This window comes from Canis aureus, chromosome 8 (genome assembly GCF_053574225.1).
Source record: "Canis aureus isolate CA01 chromosome 8, VMU_Caureus_v.1.0, whole genome shotgun sequence".
Taxonomy (NCBI): domain Eukaryota; kingdom Metazoa; phylum Chordata; class Mammalia; order Carnivora; family Canidae; genus Canis; species Canis aureus.
Window position 1 is genome coordinate 26,534,644 of NC_135618.1, and position 23,960 is coordinate 26,558,603.

The following is a 23,960-nucleotide window of genomic DNA, read 5'->3' on the forward strand; positions in this document are numbered from 1 at the left end:
ACAACCGTAGAAGCAAGAACAGATAGGTGGATGGATGGATGGATGGATGGATGGATGGATGGATGGATAAATGGATGGGTGGTTGGATAGATAGACATTAAGAAATATTAGATTTGGTGATCGAATGGCTCTGCAAAGTTTGTGTATAGGATGATAACCAGATTTTTTGCTTAGATCACTGGAAAAACTTACTGTTAAACTTACTGTTAGGATATGTATTCAAAAGAAGATGAGTTTGTTTAGGTAATACTGTCTATGAGACACTGAGGTGTAGTTTATTTGGTAGGCAGAGGCCCATGATAGATATGGTGGTCCTGTATAATTTATATTTCAATCCAGGATACTTTCAGAAATGAAAAGGGATGCTTTTACTGATTACTCTTGGACAGTAGTCATTCGAGAACTGACCTTAGTAGATTAGAATGACTGTTCAATTTAATCAAAGATGATATCCATCTACTTATGTTCATTTAGAAGAACATAAGCACAGTGAGAAAAATAAGGTCTTTAATATAAGGATTTGTAAAACTTCTATAAATTGAAGAACTTAATTTTTGTTTTTAGAATATTCTGATGAAATGAAAGAATATGGCCCAATTCACGTTCTGTGGTCAGCATCAGAAGAAGATCTGGTTGATACTCTAAAGGGGGTTGCCAGCTGCATTGACCAATGTTGTAAGGCCACTGAGAAGCGGATGTCTGGACTCTCAGAGGCCCTGCTTCCTGTAGTACATGAGTATGTACTTTATAGTGAAATGTTAATGGTAAGAATGCCTCATTATACTTTTACCTTAGTCCCTGACCTGTTTATAAGTTTTACAAAGGCAGTTTCTATTTCTGTTTTTTTTTTCACCACTATTCTCCTGTCCTAGCAGAATGCTTTGCATACAGATGCTCCATAAATATTTGTTCACTATATAAATGAATTAATGAGTAGAAGAATATGTGAGTAAAAGACAAAGCAACAGTGACGTATAACACAGACATTTGAAACATCCTCAGTCAAGATTTACGAAGACAACATGATTCGTTTTTCTAAGCTTTTAAAATTGTATTTTAAAAATTTTTAGTGCTTTAGAAATTTCCTTTCATGAAAGAGTTGGTTACCTACTTCTAGGCACATTTGATTTAGCAATTTATTTAGTACCATGATGTACAAAGTACTTGAGAAGGATCTTGACGTTTGTTCTGTTTTCTGGGAGCTTCTAAAAAGAAATCCTTCAAGTTAAAATGTTTTTCTTTCACTATTTACAAAGGCTTTTATTCCTCTTATATCAAAGTTTTGCATTTAACCTCCTCAGTTCAAGTTAAGGTTTCCAGATATTTGGGATTTAGCAATGCTAACTGCAGAGCTAATGTTTTTCATCCAGTATTATCCTCTTCTCAGAGCAGCTAGCACAAACTGATGCCCTCAGGGTTCTGGTGTTGTAGCATGGCAGTGGGGGAAGGAGTCTGCTTACATTCAGAGAGAGTCCATTTCTTCTGCCGATTGTAATTGGAGCCGTGTCTGTTTTCCTGTACTCTTGGTTTAGACAGATTTCTTTTTTTTTAATTTTGCTTCTGTCTTGGTAAGGAAAACTCTCTTAGCCTTTCAGCATGAGGTCTGTCCCTTTTGTATTTATCACATATAGCCTTTTCTTTCCCAGTTATTCAATATTTTGTAGATATTTCAGGTTGCTGCTGTTACTTACCTTTATTGGGGTCTTCTATAAACAGACCCATCTTGCTTCCCAGAGGCTTCTAGTGTTTCACGGTGGAGGAGTCTCCTTGTCTCCATCAATTTCCTTGGCTACATTTCATTGTTTTACTTCATTATTGATATCCTCCCCCCTCACCGTGTGGCTCTTCAAAGAGATCTGATTTGTATAATTAAAAATAGTATATTCTTCTCTCTTAAGGTGTGTTTTTCTCTTTATTACGTCAAGATGAAAATTATGTAATTTAAGTCATGTGTCATTATACATATGGAAAAATTATAATTGCCACCAGAAAGAATTATTTTGTAGGTTCTCATTTGATTATATTATGTTGTAGACTCTTAGGGCATAAATAGTAGTATTTATATTGCACTTCTGGTTCTGCTTTATGTTGGAAGATTTTCTTTATATGTGAGCTAAAATAGTGAAATGTATGCCTTGACAAGATGATTAAATTTGTGTAATTTTACTAGTTGTCTTCTAAAGCCAGCTCTTACTTAAACTATTCTACTCACGTGAAGCATAATACTTCATATTTATGGAAATACACCTTAAATCAATGAGACACAATTGTAGTATTTGTCATTTGCGTTAGAGAAAGAAGGGGTCCATGATATTAATGGCAATGAAACATTGAAGTAAATGTAAAAGATCTGTGATAATTAGTTGAATTTTCTATTGAGTTCTTTGAAAATAGGAGAAATGTTCATCTCTTTTGAGTATTTTAAGAGTGATTCCACCAGGCACAAAACTAGACTGAGTAATTTTTAGGATGCTTTTTTTTATCTTAATGCCTCTCAGTTCCCGAATACTATAGCCATGTTATCTGGTCACCATTCAGCTGATTTATAGGTAGGTTCTTCCTTTCCTCTGAAAACCCCTCAAAGACCTGTGGCTCATTAAAGCTCTTTTATGTTCTTCACTTCTACTCTTTCTGGTTGAATTGTTTACTTACCTAGAACTTACCTTATTTTTTCCTTAACCTGTTGAGGCCACTTGTGTTCATTATCATGATTTTATTGTTTAAATTAGTATTGTGAAAACCAGTAGAAGATGTGTACATATAAAAAGAGTCCTTGTGTCTATGAAGCCTTGGTAGCAGGTCTTGGAAGAAAAGTGAGTCAGTAAGGGAAAAACATTGTAAAAGACTGGCAAACATTATAAAAGATAAAGGTGAATTCTGCATTCAGATTCCTTCACAGGGGTGTTTTAAAGTTTAAGGACACTGAAACATGAAATCATGGTTATTCAAGAAAACAAGATGGAACTCCTCTCAGAGAAGAGGCTATGATTTCTCCTCAAAAGCATGGCTAATTGATTAATATTGATATATTTTAAGCTAAAACAAAGTCTAAAATATGAGTACACACTTCACTTTTCTGATTCCCTGCTATAATTAACTCAATTAACCATGCCTTTAGAATTGGGTAACTGCCAGTTATTATAGATATTTTTAGGTGAGTGAGTGGCCTGTATGACCTCCCAACTGCAACCACTTTACACCCTACCATATATTTTCAGTGCTCTCACTGATTTTTTTTTTGTTTATTTGTTTTGGTTTTGCTCTTTTTGAAGAACAATGTATGTCTAGAGTGCTCCATCAAGAGTTGTACATAAAATACCTAAACTAGTAAGATGTGCATCGGGAAAATGAATAAAAGATTTATGAAAAAAAAAACTCTCTTAAATACTTGCTTTCAGTTTAGCTTTTAGAGATTAAAAAATTTCTTTAAGTCATTGTATCTCCCAAAGGACTGATGACTTGGGGAAGATAGGCTATTTATATTCTAAAATGTATATTTTTGTCATACAAATATTATTAAACCTAAGTACAACCCATTCCATCCTTGTGTTTTGATATGAAGGGTGTTATGAAAAGGAGAGACCAAATACAAGCAGAACTGGATTCCAAAGTGGAAGCTTTGACATATAAAAAGGCAGATACTGATCTGGTAAGTTTTTAAGTTTCTTGATATAATAATAGAGAATTCAGTCTGAAATTTTTATTAGCATGCTTATTTTTAAGGATTCAGCAAATGATACTAAACTGTCTTCTAAAAATCTATTAGACATTGAGTACCCAGTGAGTCTGCAAGCTTACCAGTGATACTTTTCTGCTTTCCTTCTTACATTGTTTCTTTTGATACGTAAAGTAGGAAGTATTTTTTTAATCAATTATTTATTTATTTTAAAGATTTTATTTATTTATTCATGAGAGAGAGAGAAAGGCAGAGACACAGGCAGAGGGAGAAGCAGGCTCCATGCAGGGAGCCTGACGCGGAACTTGATCCCGGGACTCCAGGATCACACCCTGGACCAAAGGCAGGCACTAAACTGCTGAGCCACCCAGGAATCCCCGTAATTTTTTTTTTTTTTTTTAATTAGAGTGTTAGAAGAAGGTATGGAAAGTACCTAGCATTGTTCCAGAAGGTTAGTAGATAAATCCACCTTTTGCTCATTTTATAAGGTGTTTATACAAAATAAGTCCATGTTTCTGTACACTTTTTTCTAATTCTTGTAAACACTTATAAAGGAAGTATCTTTGCTTTCAGGTTTCATCTTTCCTTGCAGTAGATTTTTATGGGAAATTTCAAACATAAAAAGTGATATGATGAATTCACTCATATAGCCATCGCTGGGCTTCATTAATTTCCAGCATTTTGACCACCTTTCTTCATCTGTCTCTCTCTTCACCTCTTTTTCCTGTAGAGTTCTTGTGTTAATTCCGGACATTATGGTATAACCCACAGTATTTTAGCATTTTATTATCTTTGCATATCTTCAGAGTACTGTTTTCAGCTTGGAGTTATTATTCTCAGTTTAATATTGAGAAAGAGGTTTTGAAGGTGGAGTAACTTGCTCAAGTTCATATAGTTCTTGAAGCAGAAGTAGGATAAGGGGTCATGGTATCAGTTGCCTTCCACAGACTGTGCCACAAGTATCAAAATTGGAAAAATTGAGTATTACTTTGGTTAACTTCTGTTGATTTCTCTGTGATCTTTTTTTAATGTAAGGATTTGGTTTAGTACTGAGTACGATATTGAGTATGCTTATGGCAGGTGCCTGGGGAGTTCTTGAAACCCCCCATTAATCCTACTATTACAATCCCATCCTGGCTTGGGAACAGCCTCCGTCTTCCCTGCTTTAATTTTCTCCCAGGCTTTAATCATTTTCTAACTAGAGATATGATTTTGTACTTACTGCTTTTTTTTTGTACTATCTTTCTCTCTCTCCTGGTCCATAATCTAAGCACCTGAAGGGCAGGGATTTTTTTTTTATTTGATTCCTGAAGTGTTTTTAGCCCCTAAAACAGTGCCTGATATATGGTAGCCACTCAATAAGTATTTAGTGAATAAATGAGTGTATGAAAATTGCAGTGATTGCTCTGATTCACAAAATCAAGGTGCATGGAAGGTGCATGGGCAGTGGTGGACTGCAGTAGATAGAATAGGAGAATGGCATCTGAGAGAGAAAATAATGGAAAATATAAAACCAGAGGAACTAATGCTCAGGGGGGAAATCATGTTTGATTTATCTTCATCTTACCTCAAGATGAAGAGTAAAAAGAGGAAACCCAGGGTTAACCTTTTCTTCACTATAAGGAATGTGTGTGTGTGTGTGTGTGTGTGTGTGTAAATTTGAAGAGTCACTTGGAAAGAACAAAAGAGAGTTAATGCATGTACAGAAATTATAATTGTATTTTTTAAACTGTGGTTCTTTTTATTTGTTAAGTAATTTTTAAAGATATTGAAATTAGCAATTAGATGAAATTTGCCCTTAACTAAATACTAGATAAAGTACAGTATTTTAAAGTTTCAAGAGAATACTTAAATGGCTTAAAAACCAAGCATCTGTTCAGAATGGTTTATATTCATATTTTAAATTGAAAGGAAGAGTAATTGAGATTGTTCCAACCACAAAAATACAGGAAAAAATAGCTTGGGCCCAAATATGGCTAGGCTTTCCCAACTCAACTAAAAAAACACATTTTTTTTTTCATTTGACTTGCAAATATTTTGTCTTTTGCTCTATAAAAATTTCCTTGATATCTCATTATAACCTAATGATCCATCTGTATTTATGATTTCATTTTATGTGTATGTGTCATATCCACTATAAAGTATTTTTTACCTAGTTATCTGCTATGTTGTAAGATTGGAGAAATTTGAAACTTTAATTATCTGCATTATACTCTGTAAGATATTTTAAATTAAGATTTGAAACAGACACATTTAACAGACGTTGCAAATGTGGGTTTTTTGTGTATGTGGGGGTTTTTTTTTTGTTGTTTTTTTTTTTTTTTTTTTTTGTTACCCATCAAAACAGATCCTTCCTAAAACATATAGGGACTAATTTAATGATTTATGAATGGTACCATTTACATTTTCAGGCAGTTTATGTGTTTACAGACCTCACTTTCAAATCCCTGTGTTATGATGATGTCTTTGGGAGAAACCTTCCAGGGTTACTCTCAAACTGAACCTGCCATGATTGGTCACAGAACAACCGGAGGGAAGTTGCTTAGAAATATGCAGGATAGGGTCACCATGGAAACGCGCCCTTGTGAGGTCCTTCTAAGGAGCCATCCTTTGCAGTCACCATGACGACCCTGGCAGAGAACTGAATATAGCAATCTAGCCTGGTTGTTTACCATGGCAACTCAAGCAGGGCCACTTTGGAGACAGCCCTGGGGCCATTTCTATGGAGACCTGCCGGGGCTGCCTTTAGAGGCTCCATCAAAGTCACCTTTGGGTGGGTTGCTATATGCAAACCCAGCAAAGCAACTCATAATGAAAAGGTCTGTGAGATGAAGCTTTACCAAGACAGGCAAAAACTAGGAGAGTTATAATTATTGGGTGGAGATTAGCAGAGATGTAACATTCCAGAGGTCCTTTCAGACAGATCAGGCAACCTTTATGTGGGCTCTGTGGTATACAAAAACAAGGTTCTGGTCTGTTACCTTGCCTGTAATTTTGCAAATGCTGTAAATTGTCAGTAATGGTGTTTCTGTTACTTTTTCTCATCACACAAATATGCCTACAAAAATTATGTGTTTTCCTGCAGATTAAAACAGTGTTTCTAGAGTGAATTCTTTATTATCTAAATAGTTGCAAAGTGTCAGTTTCTTGGAATTTGTCGTTTGTAGTTCTTATCTCACAACAATAAAATCAATCATTTTAAAATGATCTAAACTCAGTAAAGACTTTCAGAATACCCATTTGAAGGTCAGTTCAGCTGTTTATGTAGAGTTTTGACATTTAGGCTTTAGGATTAGATAGACCTACGATCCAATCCTAGTTCATCTGCTTAAGTCTGTGACCTAGGATATGTTTCCTAACTTTTTTGAGCCTTGTTTTATCATGTATGATTTGGGGGAAGTTATTAGTACCTTTCTAATAGATTTGCTTAAGGATTAAATGATACAATGTGAATAAATTATTTGAATCCTAGGAAGCACTCAGTGGCCGTTAGCTGCTGTTATTTTGATGATTTTGTAGAAGTAATATTTGAGGTGGCTCCTGTAAAATGACTTGAGACTTGTTCCATGAAGAGCAGGGAGCATATTTCAGGTACAGTTAGTATTATGAAAGGTTCAAAAAGCATGCTAAACTGAGAAAACTAGGCTGATGTACATGTACAGAGAGTAGGTATAGGGGAGATGAGGTGATGTGGCTGTAAAGGTAGGTTACAGTCAGATAGGAAGAGAGCCTTGTCATTTGTCAGGATGAGGAATATGGGTTTTATCCTTTGGGTGTAGATCCAGTGAGAGCTTGAACTGAAGAGGTAGTAGGGGAGTAACAAGGAAGTAAATTTGAGAGAGAGGTAGATGGAAGATAGAATAACAGTTAAAAAATGAAGGGAAGCCAGTGCTTCAAGTTGTTAGTGACTCTAAACATCTAGCTTGTTAAGGGGACAGGTAGAGGTATTCAGCGAAACCTGTCAACAAATCTTGTTGAGTACCTACTATAAGAGAGACACTATTGCAAGCATTGGAGAGATAGCAGTCAAGAAAGCCGACCTCATTCTAGTGGATGGAGACAATAGGAAACAATCTATTAAAATTTAAATTGATTGTCATATAATGATAAGTGTGGAGAAGAGGGAGTGTTTGGGAGCAGTGAAATTTAAAACTGGGGGTCAGGGAAGGTCTTATCAAGAAGGTGATCAACTAAAACCTGAAAGAGGCGATGTCTTGAACTATATGAATATTTTGGAGAAGAGCATTTCAGGTAGAGTGAAGAAGTGCAAAGAGTAAATAGGCCTGCGCTTTTCAGCAGAAGCCTGGAGACTAGTGTTGCTGGAATGGAATGAGCAAGTGAAAGAAGTTGTACAAGATGGGGTCAGAGGGGTCAGATTGTGAGACCCCTGGTCTCAGTGAAATAGGAAGAGGATAGTTGACCGGAGAAGTAACATGATTAGAAGTAAGTTATGAAGTAATCACTGTGCTTGGGTAAGACGAGGGTTGATGTGTATGTGGCATGGAATAGAAGAACACCAGCACTGAAGACTAGCTCTTATAGTCCCCCTGAGACACAACAGCTTGGAGCAAGGTGGAAGTGGTGTGAAGTGGTCAGATTCCAAGTAGATTTCAAAGGCAGAGCTGTTTGCTATCTGGACATCTGTGGATTATGAGTGGGCAAGGATGATACCAAGGTTTTTGGACTGAGCAACTGGAAGGTAAGAGTTGGTATAAATTGAAATGGGGAAAACTTTAGAAGGGACAGGCTTAATGGGGAAGATGAAGAAATCGTATTTGAACATTTAAAGTTGATGTGCCTATCAGATACCCAAATGGAGATTTTGAGTATAGAGTTACATATAAATATCTAGAGGTCAGATCAGGGATCCAGCTGAAGATACATATTTCGGAGTTGTTAGCAGGTATAGTATTTAAAGCCATGAGATTTGTTGAGGTCACCAACGGATGAGAAAAAAGAGGTCCTAGGACTGAGCCATAGCATATTCCAATATTAAAAACCAGAGAGGGAATAGCAGGTGAAGAGGAAGAAAGGGAATTTATATAGCTTTGGCTGGTGGTAAGTGATGGAACCAACAAAATGAACTCAACAGATTTATTTAGAGTCATACAACTTTTTTAACCACTTCTCCACTTATGAGGCATTTATAAAAACAGCTTGATACAGAATAATTAAGATAAGTGTAGATAATAAAGTATTTCAAGAGAAATTGAGAGTAGTCTTATGTGTTCCAGGAAAGATAATGAAATAGATGCTGTTCAGTCAAAGTAAGAGAATTTCTGACTTTGGACCTAAAAGTATAACAATAACTGAGATTATGAGGAAAACTCAGATATTTGAAGAAACTTGTGGTTTTTGCAGTTATTAAGTTTTCAGAGTCAGAGCTTCTGTTTGAAAATGCTTATTCACTTCTCTGCTTAACTGCAAGATAAATAAGTTTCATCTGTGGTGCTAAATAATGCTGCATATCCATTTTATTTTTGTTTTTATTTTTGAATGGATGATTTATAGTTTTCCACTCAAAGCAGCATTCAAATATAAATGAATATGAATACATTTGACATTTAGCAATATGTGCATAGAATCTGAGAGTTGGATCTAGATAGAATGCCATAGCTGTTTAGCAGTATATTTATGTGAGCAAAAAAAAAAAAAATACATTTTCATAAGATCATTATGATCTGGATTTGCATATAGCCACATTCAGTAGATGCAAACAGATACCAAATTTATTCAAGCTGGTCTTCGCTCTGTATGACTTGCTATTTTTGAACTAGTATTTTACTCTTGGCCTCAAATAGTGGCTATTAATCTTCAGATGTTCTTGATAGTGTACTAAATGCTTCACAAAGCAGGATTGGCTTTCCTCTAAGCTTCTAGGAAATGAAAGTATTGACATAACTTTTTTGTGTGTGTGGTGGGGGAACAGAGGTCACCTCTACCTTTTCTTGGATATTTATTGTCTTATCTCTCTCCCCTGACATTTTACACATTTATTCCTTTCTGTATGCCTCATTTCTTAGTATCTGGTTTCCTCTCTCTGCTTCTTTTTTGTCTGTTTACATCTTTGTGTGTGTGTCTCTCACATACACACAGGTACACACATTTACATATACCACTCTCATCCAGTGGTAAAGGATGTGACACTATCTGGTGGAAGGAAAAGGGACTTTTTTCTTGTGTATTTTCTTTTATCCATTTATTCTAGAAGGCATCCAAGCAGACTGTTCCTTGTTTCTCAGTAGCCAGAGTTGTGAAAAGTCCATGATCAAGTCAGTTACTTGGAGTGGGAATGTGGCCATCAGAATGGACTTAGAGAAGCTAACAATATGCTCCCTGCTGCAAACACCAGAAAAAAACTAGGGCTCTTTCAGGTAGTAAGAAGGGAAGTGGGGAATGGATTCTGGATAAACAACTAATACATATGTGCCACAAATACACAGTGTAGCACATATTAGAATAGTATACCACAGCTGGGTAGGATTTAGGGATGAGAGAATGGGGGAAGCTGTAATCAAAATGGCCTTCAGCAGCTTCTCCTTCCAGAACAAAGTCCCTGGCAGTGCTTAGAATTCCTCTCCCTCTGTACCTTTACTGGCAGGCCTCTCATTCAGGGCATTGGCTTGAGTGGTGGGGGCAAAAAACAAAACATGTACTTCTGTTTATATAAACTTTAAAGGAGGCTAATGGGTATTTGATTCAAGGCTAAAAAGTCATGTCTACCCTATGACTAAGAATCTTTTGAGCTTGGGATCTCCATTTGAAATTTTACCATATTAATTTTCCCCTCTAACATTTATTTTTATGCTCCTGGCATTTTAAGTAGAGCACTCCCTGCTAAGTATTTCATACAAGGTTTCAAACACAGTTGCAGAGTTGCATGTGATTTCAACCACAGGGTTGTGTGCCTTTGTAGTTTTAGGCAAGTTACTTACATTTTCCTTGCTTTAATTTCCTCAACTATAACAGTCATGGGGAGTATCTTCCCTAGAGTGTTGTTAAATCGGCATCTGAAAGGGTTTTTCTTTTGCATCTGAAAACTCTTAACCCAGTGTCTAACTCTAGTGTTAGATTGTAAATATTTCTATAAACAATATTAAAAAAAACTTTTTTTGGAAGTATATATCGGATGTTTCATTCTTCTGGAGCAAAGTGTAAGTGGTGGCTGTAATTTCTCAGACCTTCACGTTGTCAAAAAAATATATTAAAAAAAGAAGAAGCAGCAATTAATTTGGACTGAAAAGTGGACACTCCGACCAACCCCAGCTAGTCACTCTAGGAAATTGAATAGATACTTTAAAATGTATCTGAATTTGTACAGACTATCAAAAAGTTGTGTTTTGGACTTTATAGGATTATTTAAACTAAACTGTACTTGGTATTATGCTATTGATTTATAATGAAGGACATTTTAAGGAGGAGAACCATAAATCCCTTTATGATAAGCATCAACAGCACTGACTACATTTTATTTTTCATTTATGAGGACTCTTGAGAAAAGTTTCATTTATGTCTCAGCACCAGCAATAGGATCTTATTTCTCCTGAGCCATTAGCTTTTTTTCAGCATATACACATCAGCTTTTATACCTGATCCCATCCCACTTTTTACATTAGTTCCTAGGCTATTAAGAGCTTCAATTCAGATCCAGACCTGCCGGGCAAGTATGTGTGTCCTTTGTGTCAGCCTCACACCTGGCTTTGACCATGATTTTTCCCTACTCTTATTTTCCCTTTGTAGTCATTCCTTTATCTACTACTGTGTTTAAGCTAGTTGTATAATAGCTTTTGAAGCTATATCAAATCTAATATGAAACAGTAAGAAACATACTAACAAAAAGAGCTAGAGGTAAAGTATTTCAAATCAACTCAAAGATCAACACATCTTTATATTGTGACCAAAAAACGCATGTTTTAGTCACTTTTTTTTTGCGGGGGGGGGGGGGGGGGAGGAATCCACAAACACTAACACGTCTATCATGAACACAAACCTGAACACTGACTAGCTCATCTTAACTGTTACCAGGAAAATTAATCAGGCAATATTTGAAGGTGAAGTGAAAAACTTGTATTACTTCCAAAATTTTTACCCATGAAATTTTCTTAGGGAATGCGTTGTACCTTAACATTTACTGATTTGAAAAAAGAACACATAAACCTAGAGTCTTGATGAATAAGGCTTGTGTATGCTTGTGGTGGGTGAGGCTGGAAGGAGGGAGAAGACAATGGAAGACTGTAGAAAAACAGAGGCAGTGTAACATTGTTGTAGATGATTTTCTAAAGGAAGATTGTTAGCTCTGTGTCTTTCCCTAGGAACATTTTTCCCCCCACTGTCTTAACTGCAATAGAAAAAGTAACAAATGGATAAGTGAAAGAAGTGGTTTAAAATTCTAGTCATTTCTTCTCAGGATTTAAGAAATTCTACTTATGGTGTCCTTGTGGATTTGTGGTTTTGTCTGTGGAGTTATACCCACCATAGATATAATGGTTTAAATAGCTGTCCCATATAGAAACTCAAAATAGATTCAATTTCCTTTTAATTTAGACTTTTTGTTAATAAGAAATGTGTCCTAAGGGTCTGTCTTACATATCTCTTTCACTCCTGGCCCTGCCTGGGCACTCAATAAATATTTGATTATGCTTAGAGCAATAACACACTGGGAGTCTGCAGCCTGGAGAGGGCTTTGATTCACTTTTACTTAACTTGTGACCTTAATCAGACATTAATTATTCTTTATCCATGAACATGCAGAAATAATGCTTACTTTGAAGAAAAATTTTTTGAAGATGAATTAATGTTTATAAATCTAGAGCTTGTGTCAGTAAAAATTTTGGTAAGTAGGAGGAAGAAAGTATAAAAGAATAATATGTTAGAGAATATATAATGGTATCATAAAACATATTATTTAAAGTATGAATCATTTAACTAGCACTTCTAAATATATATATATATATATATATATATATATATATATATATATTTTTTTTTTTTTACAAAGAATAGAACCAGTGATTTTTCTTCTAGCACAGTGCTGTATCACTAAATAAAGTACAATTTGATTAGTTATGTATCTAGGCTTTGGAAAGTAAGCATTCTTCTTTCTATTAAATCATAGTCAATAAGGCTGTAAATTTAGGGGGAGATACTCTATAAAGCACCATTCAACTTTCAAAGAGATTCTAGACCCAAACTAGTTCTTTCCCTTGTATATGCATATTTTGGATTTATTTAGTAACTGTTGTGTACCAGGCACTGTGCTAATCATTTGCATTTATTATTCCATGTATAATACTGTAAGATAGTAATTTATTCCCATTTTGTATTTGAGGAAATTAAGGCCTAGACTGTCAATCAGCCAAGTTATTAGCTCATTCTCTATCTAAGCACTTGGCTGTGGGGAAATTGCAGGGATGGAGACCGACAAAGCCCCTATCCTGAAAGGTGATTACAGTCTAGGTGGGGGGTATTGAAAATAAAGGAAAATAAAATCAATAAATGACTATGCTAATGTAATAAACAAATTAATTTGATAAGAATAAATTTAAATTAAATCACTGATAGAGACTGCCAAGAAGGGATGAGAAGGCCTTTCTGAAAAGGAGTGTTGAGAGGACAGCTGAATGCTGACAAGAGGCAATCATTCCAAGATCTGGACATGAGTGTTCTAAGAAGAACCCTTGCAAAGCTCTGAAATGGGAATGAGTTCTGCATGTTCCGGGAGCTTAGTTACAGCTAGTGTAGCTACAGTACAGAAGACTAAGGGGTAGAGGCTGGCAGTGAAGACCGGACCTAGCAAGCAGGATAAGAACACAGAGGTCTTGCATTTTATTCGAGTTGCCATGGGAGCCACTGGTCAGTTCCAACCAGGGAAGACATATGATGTGGTGTGCTGTGTGCTTTTAAGTTTGGTATTTTTTAAACCTTTTTTTATTTTAAAGATTTTACTTATTTATACACGAGAGACATAGAAAGAGAGACAGAGACATAGGCAGAGGGAGGAGAAGCAGGTTCCCGATGCGGGACTTGATCCCGGGAATCCGGGATCACGTCCTGAGCCAAAGGCAGATGCTCAAACCGCTGAGCCACCCAGGTGTCCCAGTATTTTTTAAATCTTAAATTGATTTACAGAAAAGTTGTAAGGACAACTCAAAAATTTTTTTTTTCCCTTGAACCATTGGAAAGTAAGTTGTACTTATGACTCCTGATGGTGCATGTTTCTTGCAAACAAGGACACTCTCCTACATAACCATGAGACAACTAGCAACATTGAAACATGACTTTCATCTAATGCTCAGACCTCACTCAGATTTTGCCCCTGTTCTATAATGTTATTGACAGCATTTAGTTACATTTTTTCTTCAGTCTTCAACAAGTCTTTCATCTTTCCTGACTTTCATGACCATGACACTGTAGAGACCAGTTATTATGCAGAATACCTCCCATACCAACTTGTTTGACTTTCCCCTGTGATTAGATTTAAATTATCAGTCTTTGGCAGGAATAGTGTTCAAGTGATGCTGTGATCTTTTCATTGATCTCTGTTAAGAAGCACAGGATTTTTCTTTGTCCCATTAATGATAATGTCCTCTTCTAAACAGTTGACCAAGGTGATGCCTGCTAAGCTTCTCCACTGTAAAATCACTCCTGTACCTTTGCAGGTAATAAAACTTTGTGCAGAGCTACTTTGAGACTGTGTAATTATACCATTCCTTATGGTACATTTAACTTCCAATTGGGGTGTGTGTGTGTGGTTTTCTGTGTTAGTAGGTCCATTACTATCACTGTGTATTTTTATATGCAAATTGCCCCAAATTGGCTAATAATAGGGCAGTCTTCAAGGTGGGGTTTTTTTTTTTTTCCTTTTTGACATGCTCCCATCATTCTTTCTCATACAACAAGACATTCCAGGCTTTTCTTGTCCTTCTCTTGCACCAGCCCTGGAATCAGCACTTTTTCCAACAAGCCCTGCTTACTTCTAGTGGGAAAAATTGTATGTAGAATACAATATCTTGGCATTAGATGTGTTTGCTGCTATTGAGGTATCACTGATTCTAAGACCTGAATGGATAGAGATAGGGAATATATCTATGTAGAATCACACACACACATCTTTGTATCTGTTTTTATTTGTCTAATTACATATATGTAAAACATAATTCATACCAGTGCCTCCAGTTCAAACACAGCATCATAAGGGTTCACCCTAGTTTTCTTTCTTTCCTTTTTTGTAGTTCCCTTTCTGACCATGAGAAACAGGTTCCAAGTATCCTTCATATAGCTTCCTATTTGATCAATCCCGTTTGTAACCAGTGTTGCATAGATCTTGTCATCTTCTTTCCTAAGTACCTCACCCAACTTGGATTTTTGCACCAAAAAATGCCACACCCGTGCAAGGCATTTTTACACTCTAGGATTCTGTTTCCCCATGCCCCCTGCCCGGCCACACACACACATTAAGGCACCCACCTCACTCTGCTTGGGCTGTGACTTCCCTTTCCAGACTACTTTTTGAAGGGTCTACTTCATCGTCTTGTGAATGCTTTGATGTCCTGCTCTGGGCCACCGTGACTTTGCCTCCCTTCCTCCACGAACATAGACATCAGCTTTGCTCAGCCCCATCAAGTAAGTTTCAGGACTGAATTGTTCAGGAAGAGAAAGGGAAATGGAAGAATTTGTAGTCGCTTTCAAATGCTCACTCTGTTTCTGCAAGGGAAACAAAAAGACCTGCAGAGTCCCAAGACAGTAGGAAAAGATGACGGCATAAACCAAGGTGGTAGTGGTGATGACTTTGATAAGATAGGTTAAGTGATTTGTCCACCATTAGCTAGTCAAACAGCAGAGCCAGACCTATGACCTGGCACTGCACACCCCATATTTTGTAAATAGGTTTTTTTTTTTTTTTCTGATAGGGTGGGTCAGAAGCCCAGAATATTTTAAGACAAATGACAATTATTTTCTACTAGAATCCAAACAGAATGGAATTTTAACTGTTTATGCTTTCCCCTTTTATCGCCTCCAAAAAATCATACTTAGAGATCATAATGCATTGGAAATTGCAACTTGAAAACACTTTGGAACATAGAGAGTTGTGGTGATCTCAGAAAGCTGAAATTCTTCTTTTTCTTCTCTTAAGAAATTATTATATAGACTTATTTTACCAGGTCAGTATGTCATGCTAATACTAACATCGTGGTGGTGGTGGTGGTGGTGGTGATGATGATGGTGGTGTTGGTGGTAATAGCTAACATTTCTTAATCACTGTCTGTGCTTCTAAGTGCTATAGACGTTTTACCTCATTTACATCTCACATACAGTGAGGTGTAGGAACTATTACTTCCTCATTTTACAAATGTGAAAACTGAGGCATAGAGCGAGAAAGGTACAGGTTCAATATTGCAAACGTCAGAGTTGTCGAAGCAGGACTCCAGAAAGGGTGCTGTTAAACTGTATTCCAATTAGATTCGATTCGATATAAAACTGTTTCCAGGGCAACATTTGAAAAGATGCTTATCAACATGCTTCAGCTAACTCCTATCAATCAGTCAGAGTTTGCATGTGTGATAAATTCCATTTGCCGTTCCTGCTGCAGAACATTAGTGGTGATTTGAAATACTCTGTCACAGTGAACTGGCAGTTTTCATGGTATTAATTTTAGAGTAAATTGACCTGCTTTGCTTATCTCTCAGTAAAAAGAGGGTGTGAAATGAATTAAAGGAGCACGATTTCTTCCCTAGTGTGTGTCAGTGGTTCTCAACAGCAGTGTGGCCTGGGAAAGGGTAGGAGTTCAAGATCACTGGGGCATTTTCAAAAATATACAAGCCTCCACTGGTTCTGCCTGCCAGGAGACCCTCTGATCCTGAAGCTTTTAATCTCAAATGAGTAGGAAAGTGGACAGAGAAATGTGTTCAAAACAGATCTTTCATGTATTAAAAGAGCTGGCACAGACCTTTCCACCAGGAAAATCCTGGACACGTCATGGGTAGTCCAGAAATAAGGATACAGAAAGGGCATGCCCACGCACCAGATATGGTCATCACTGTCACATGGAGAACGGCAAACACAAGCTTTCCAATGAAGATCACTCCCTACAAGTCGAGGTTTTTGTTCAATGTAAAATTTTTAGTTATAACATTTAGGTTAACTTAGTTATACACATTTAAGATCACACCAATGTATAAATGTATGGTTTTCTAATATTGAATAATGAGAATTAATAATAACTAAGTAAATAATATATTAATGTAGAAATACCACCTTTTTCTACTCACATGCATCTTTAACATCTCTTCTGAGTCATCTAACATTCCCTCTTCATTAGAAAAGGTTATATGTTCACACAGTTCAACAATAAGGAAAAAGGAGCCCAGAGTCTCTATTTCTGTGCCTTACTTTTGGATCCTTACAGATATGTCCCTACAGATATTATCTCCAACCATAAGTAGGCATTTATGAACATAAGGAACTTCAGTGTTTCATTTCTTCCAAAACATGTATGTTTTTGAATTCTAAAGTAAGAACTTAGCATGTTGTTTTTAAAAAAAAAAACTAAAATGATTTATTTGAATAGGTAATACCTTCGCATGATTCAAAATTTATGAATTTTAAAACTCACATTTAATGAAAAGTCATCGTCCCATCCCCATAGCCTATGGCCTCCAACTCCTGCCACCCACATTACAAGTACATCCTGTTGGTCAGTCACTTTTCTGGCCTTCCATGTTTCTTCATGGATGTACTACAAATACAAATATACATCCTGATTTCCCTTTTCTTAATGAATCTAGTAATATGCTATAAAGTTTTCAACACTTTGCCTTATTAATATAATATCCTGGTCAGCATTACAGTCACTGGCCTTATACAGCTACATGGTATTTCATTGTATGCATGTATCAGAATTGATTTAATTTGACTCCTACTGGTGCCTATTTACTTCTGATCTCTTGCTGCTATAAACAATGTTTCTAAGAATAACTTAATATAAATATTATTTTATAAATGTACCAGTAGATCCATTGAATAAATACCTGGAGGTTACATTGCTGAATCAGAGGCTATTCAGTTTTGATATTTCATTACTAAATGTGGAATCTTGGACAACTTAGTTAACTTCTTGTTCTTGATTTATTAGTTTGTAGAGTAGAAGTAAGAGTACCTAGCTCATAGAGCCAAATGTGTTAACACATATAAGGTGCTTGGAATAGTGCCTGGTACAAAGGAAGGGTTAAAAGAATTAGTTGTTGTTATTGATGTTGTTATTATTGTTACCACCAAATTGTTTTCCACTGGGAGATGTATTTACATTCTCACCAGGATGTTTTTGACTGCTTGTTTACTCCTGTACCCTCCACCCTAGGCTTTTCAATGTTAAACTAGAATGCTCCCATCTGATATGTGAAGAGTAGTAGTTTTAATTTGCATTTCTATTATGATGAGTGGGATTAGGCATTTTTATATGTTTAATAGTATTAAGTTTATTAAATCTTATTTAATTTATGTAAAATTTTATTTCATTTTTTGTGATTGCTGATTTTTTGGTCATTGGATTTTTTCTATTCTTGGTCTTTCCCTGCTTTTTACAGGATTCTTATTAGGGAATCTTATTAGGGTTTTTTTGGGGGGGTCATTTGTATTGTGATTTTCTTTATAGTGATTTTTGTTATACAAATATGTTTAGTTTTTATAAAGTTAGATTTATCTTTTTCTAAAGGATTTTAGTTTTAAGTACATGTGACAAAATCCTCCCTCACTTCAGGATAATAAAAGAATTGTCTCATATTTCTTCTGTTAACTTTTGTGGTTTTCTTTTTTTATATTTGAATCTTTGAGCCATTGGAATTGATTCTAGTTATGAATGTGAGGTGCAGATTCAACTACATTCTTTTCTAGATAACTATCCAGTTGTGTCCAAACTGTCTATTGAATAATCCTGTTTTTGAATAATTGTACCAGTAATTGTGATGCTACCTGTGAAATATACTTTCAGACATTCAAAAATTTTTCTTCTCATATGCACCTATTTTAAAACTTTTTGTATGTTCCTTTGATCTACCTGTTAAACATCACAACCATACTATTTCAATAATGGAGGTTTTAGAATATATTTTATGTATGATAGAACTAGGCTGTCTTGACTTGTTGCTCTTTTTGTTTGTCTATTTGCAGTGTTTTTAAAAGTAGACTTTAAAATACTTATTTGTAATGACAATCAAACACTTAAATTATGAGTCATTTCCTAAAAATAATTATTGCGTTATCATTTTCAAAACAACAACAACAACAACAACAACAACAACAACAACAACAAAACCCCTAATTGCACTAGTGGACTATTAGTGGATATATACATATCCAAAGGTACCATTAACTGAGTTTGTTGCATGCTAATATTTCTTCTAAGGTTACTATCATGTTTTTTTAGAATGAAGTAATTCAGAAAATATTCAATAATATGAGAGGCTTTTTAGGAAAACAAGTAAGAGCTTTATTAAAGGATAACTTTGTGGTAGAGAACCTATTAACTCATAGACTTGAGCATATATGCTATTCCAGTTATATTAATCATAGCTCTCCAGAGCTATGCTGTACAAGATAGTACCCAGTAGTCACATGTGGCTGTTCACATTTACATTTGGATTGGTTAAAATTAAATACAATTTAAAATTCAGTTCCTTGGGCGAACTAACTATATTTCAGTAGTCACGTATGGCTATTGCTACTATTCTGAACACTCCAAAATAAAACATTTCTGTCATCACAGAAAGTTCTGTTGGCTAGCTCTGTTTTAGAATATGTTGCAAGAGCTGCTTTTTAACGTATGGTAGTTTGGTTGATTGGGTCAAAGAGGAAGGGTCGTATCTCGTATCTTTTTTTTGTTTTTTAAAGATTTTATTTATTTATTCATGAGAAACACAGAGCGGGAGAGAGAGGGGCAGAGACACAGGCAGAGAGAGAGGCAGGCTCCATGCAGGGAGCCTGACGCGGGACTCAACCCTGGGATTCCAGAATCATGCCCTGGGCCGAAGGCAGGGACTCAACCACTGAGCTACCCAGGCGTCCCGAAGGGTCATATCTAATTAAGGTTTTAGGTTTAGTAGGAATTCGAATGGAAAAGAGATGAATGTCTGAAAGTAACGTCAAGAGAATTCACTTAAATAAAAGTGTAACGTTTATTGTATTTCAGCAAAGATAACATGTAGTCACTAGACTCTTTGACCACATGCTTCATCACTTAAATATAATATTTCTGAGCATATCACCTACTATATATACATTTTAAATTCATAAATTATCAATTTATTCTACTAAATTCATATATTTTATCTGTATTATAAACTGTGCAAATACATTAAAAACATTGAATGAGAGTTAAATATAAGGTTGTCAAAAGGTACAAACTTCCAGTCATAAAATAACTAAGTCATGGGAATGTAATGTTTAGCATAGTAACTATAGTTAATCATACTGTATTATATAATTGTTTTTTTTTAAAGTCTTTTTTTTTATTTTTTATTTTTCATTTATTTATGATAGTCACACAGAGAGAGAGAGAGAGAGAGAGGCAGAGACATAGGCAGAGGGAGAAGCAGGCTCCATGCACCGGGAGCCTGACGTGGGATTCGATCCCGGGTCTCCAGGATCGCGCCCTGGGCCAAAGGCAGGCGCTAAACCGCTGCGCCACCCAGGGATCCCTCATACTGTATTATAAATTTGAAAATTGCTAAGGGAGTAGATCTTAAAAGTTCTCCTTACAAGAAAATGTGTAACTGAGTGGTGATGGATGTTAACCAGACTTATTGTGGTAATCACTTTGCCTGTATGTACAATACTGAATCATTATGTTGTACACTTGAAACTATAATGTCAATTTAAAAAAAAAAAGTTACATACAAATGGAAGTTCCTATATGTAGCCTGTGAACTGTTTTTTCATGCTCTGAATGAAGTTCACTGGCCCATTTTGGAGTTTAGTAATGTTGTTGAGGGTTGGATTACAAATTAGAGGATTCAGGTTCCAGGAAGAAATTATAGAAAAAGTCACTGAAACTTCAAAAACTTTACTTTTTTCTTGTTAATAAAATGGGAAAAATAATGTTTGCCTTACAAGTGAGAATTAAATTGGATTATATGTGAGATATTGTTTGGTTAAACAGTGAATAGAAAGCATTACTGGAGAGAAAATTTTAGAGCCTCTAAAAGTCTGTGAAAGACGTAAGTTTAGATTTTGCTCTGAAATAACTTTTAACCTCAGTAAAACCTAATGATAATATAGCATATTAGAAAAGCAATATGAGATTAGTTAAAATATAAAATAAATATAGCATATTGCTATAAATATATAAAATATATAATATATAAAATATATAAATATATAAATCATTTATAATATATATTATATAATATAAATAAATAATATATAAATATAAATATATAATATAAAATAGCATAATATTAATATAATATAGCATATTGCTTTTCTAAATTTAGAATATGCTTTTCAGAAACAAACACAGGAAATTATTGCGTCTAAAGAGTCAAAAACCTTGACTTTCTTTTTAAGGAGACACATCATTCCTTTTTTTTTTTTTAATTTTTTTTTAAATTTTATTTATTCATGAGAGAGAGAGAGGCAGAGACACAGGGGGGCGAGAGAGAGAGAGAGAGGCAGAGACACAGGCAGAGGGAGAAGCAGGCTCCATACAGGGAGCTCGATGTGGGACTCGATCCTTGGTCTCCTGGATCAGGCCCTGGCTGAAGGTGGTGCTAAACCGCTGAGCCACTGGGGCTGCCCTCGTTCCTTTTTTAAAAGGTTTGTTTGAACAAGACTCATGGAAACACCTAGAAAGCAGTGAATGCTCTTGAGTCCAGTATGTATTTACTAGATCTCTGTTGTGCAGAAGATTCAAAGGAGATCACTATATTTTTAAAAATAGGATCATTTAAATAATTGGCTTTGTTGCCTCCAATGTTATGAGAAATCATATTCTTTACTTGAGGGATGTTAGTGGTGCTAGAGATGCTGACTTGAAAGGTGATGTGTCAACTACATTTGTGGGTGTTTATGACTCAAATTGTCATTTTAGAAAATGCATTGTGTTTTCCTGAACATATTACATTTGGATAACAAAATTGCCTATGGGTTTCAGGGAGAAAGTTTTCTAGTGTTTAAGAAATGTATGTATTGTAAAGTATATGACAAAGATACTACTTAATAATCATATGTATGCCTGAGCAGCATTGTATAATCAAGCATCTGATTTCTCCAGACACATCTTACCTCTCTCACGAATCAGAAAATAATATAATTTTATTGTTAAGAGCCCTCTTATCTCTCCCCTGCAATTTAATTAATACTTGTTAAGAAGACGTAGCTGTCAGATTAGAATTGGATTTTTGAATTTTCTATTGTCTTCTGATGGAGTGGCAATCTAAATCTTTTTATTTAGGTATATTATTTTCAAGAACTTTTCGAAATGATAATTTCCCAGCTTTTCTGATGATGAAGAGAAATTTTTAGCATTTGAATAAATAGATTGAATGGTTGACTTTTTTCCCATAAAAGGAAATGATAGAGAAGCCATTTTAAAAAGAAAACAATGAAGATATTTTTAAGAAAGAATAGCTGTTATTCTCAAATTGTTTTGTTCAAAATTTTAGTGATAATATGACTTTAGGGTTAGATCCGGGCACATTTTATTTTTGTGTGGGTATTTCAAAGTGTAAAGAAATAATCATTGGAAAGGCAGTAGGGAAACAAGCCAAGGTTCATTACTAATATTTCACTTTTCTAAATTCATTCATCAATTCTACAAATAATTATCAAATTCCCATATAGTGTGAGCACTAGGGATGTAGTGTGGTCAAAAGATAGACACATGGCCCTCTTGGAACAGCTTACATTTCAACATAGGCAAATAAAAATAATAGCTATTTCTAATCAGTGTTTAGGAAATGAACAACAGACTGAAATAGACAACAACATAAGAGGCTACTTTGTACATAAATGCTTTTCTGAAAAGGATTATATGAGAAACATATTTAAGCTGAAATTAGAGGAAAGAGAACTAGCTAGAAGATATAAAATAGAATGATTTTTCAGATACTCACCATTTATTTAAGTCTTCTTAGATATCTCTCAGTAAAGTTCAAAAATGCCTTTTCCAAAAAGTTCTACTTTTTGTGATAAATGTGTTCCTAAAAACCTTATTTATCTTTTTTTTACTTGTATTTATCTCAAATTATAAATCTAAAAAAGATTATTTTACAACTTTGTTTTCAGCTTGAGTGTAGAAATGTAATTCATTTGAGCATATTTATCTTCTATCCAGCAATCTTCTAAATTAGTTTTAATTTTAATAATTTGTAGGCCCTTTGGGATTTATTATGTAGAAAATACTATCGTGGGTACATATTGATAATTTTGTTATTTACTTGATATTTGGTATTTATTCAGCTGTTATATTTTATAAATATATATTTTCATTTCTTACTGAGCTGGCTAAAAATATGTTATAATGTTATTAATGATGGGACATTCTTGTATTATTCCTGATGCTAACATAAATGCTCTCAAGATTTTTTTCATTAGTAGTGATCTTGGCTGAAGTCCCCTCCCCCATCTTTAATCAGGTTCAGATAGTTCTTATTCTCTGTGATAGGAAGTTGGTTCATTGGTGAATTTTATTAAGTAGTTGTCTGCATCTACTCATAGAATTGTATGATTTTTCTCCATTATACACTTAATGTGGTGATTTACACTAAGAGATTTTCTCATTTTAACCGTCATTGGATCCCTGGGTAAATTCAATTTGACTATTAGTAGATTTGGCTTGCTCAGCATTGTTTTTTCTTTTTTAAAGATTTTATTTATTTATTCATGAGAGACAGAGGGAGAGGCAGAGATACAGGCAGAGGGAGAAGCAGGCTCCCTGTAAGGAGCCTGATGTGGGACTCCATCCGGATCATGGCTTGAGCAGAACGCCTTTGCTTAACCGCTGAGCCACCCAGGCGTCCCATTGCTCAGTGTTTTAGGATTTTTGTATCTATATTTCCAAATAAGAATGATTCATCATTATATGTACACTTCAAACGTATGCAATTTTGTCAATTCTATCTCTATAAAACTGGGAAAAGAAAAAAAATGACTTGTAATTACTATTGCTTATGCCAGGAATATCAGTTTTTATATCAAGATGTTACTAACCTCATAAATGATTCCACATTGAGCTAAGTTTTGTGAGATTGCCATTATTTGTTAATGAAGAAAAAAATTCTTCCAATAATGC

General features: G+C 35.1%; 1 protein-coding gene and 1 long non-coding RNA gene across 8 annotated transcripts in view; both read left to right on the plus strand.

The window, feature by feature from the left end:
* SNX7 (sorting nexin 7) overlaps window positions 1-23,960 on the plus strand; it is a 114,251-nt gene that overhangs the window by 36,275 nt on the left and 54,016 nt on the right. For 6 of the 7 annotated variants that reach the window (XR_013384516.1, XM_077905550.1, XM_077905551.1 and 3 more), the window contains exons 6-7: window positions 565-764; window positions 3,563-3,649. Coding sequence is in view for 6 of the 7 variants with exons in the window: in XM_077905550.1 (XP_077761676.1) it covers window positions 565-764; window positions 3,563-3,649 (287 nt within the window). In the remaining variant the exon portion in view is untranslated. The remainder of the gene's footprint in view (window positions 1-564; window positions 765-3,562; window positions 3,650-23,960) is intronic. The other variant, XM_077905552.1, reaches the window with a different exon arrangement.
* LOC144318531 (uncharacterized) lies at window positions 13,210-15,837 on the plus strand. Its single transcript, XR_013384521.1, has 4 exons — window positions 13,210-13,528; window positions 14,275-14,334; window positions 15,177-15,298; window positions 15,710-15,837. It is a non-coding gene; the product is annotated as an uncharacterized LOC144318531 (long non-coding RNA).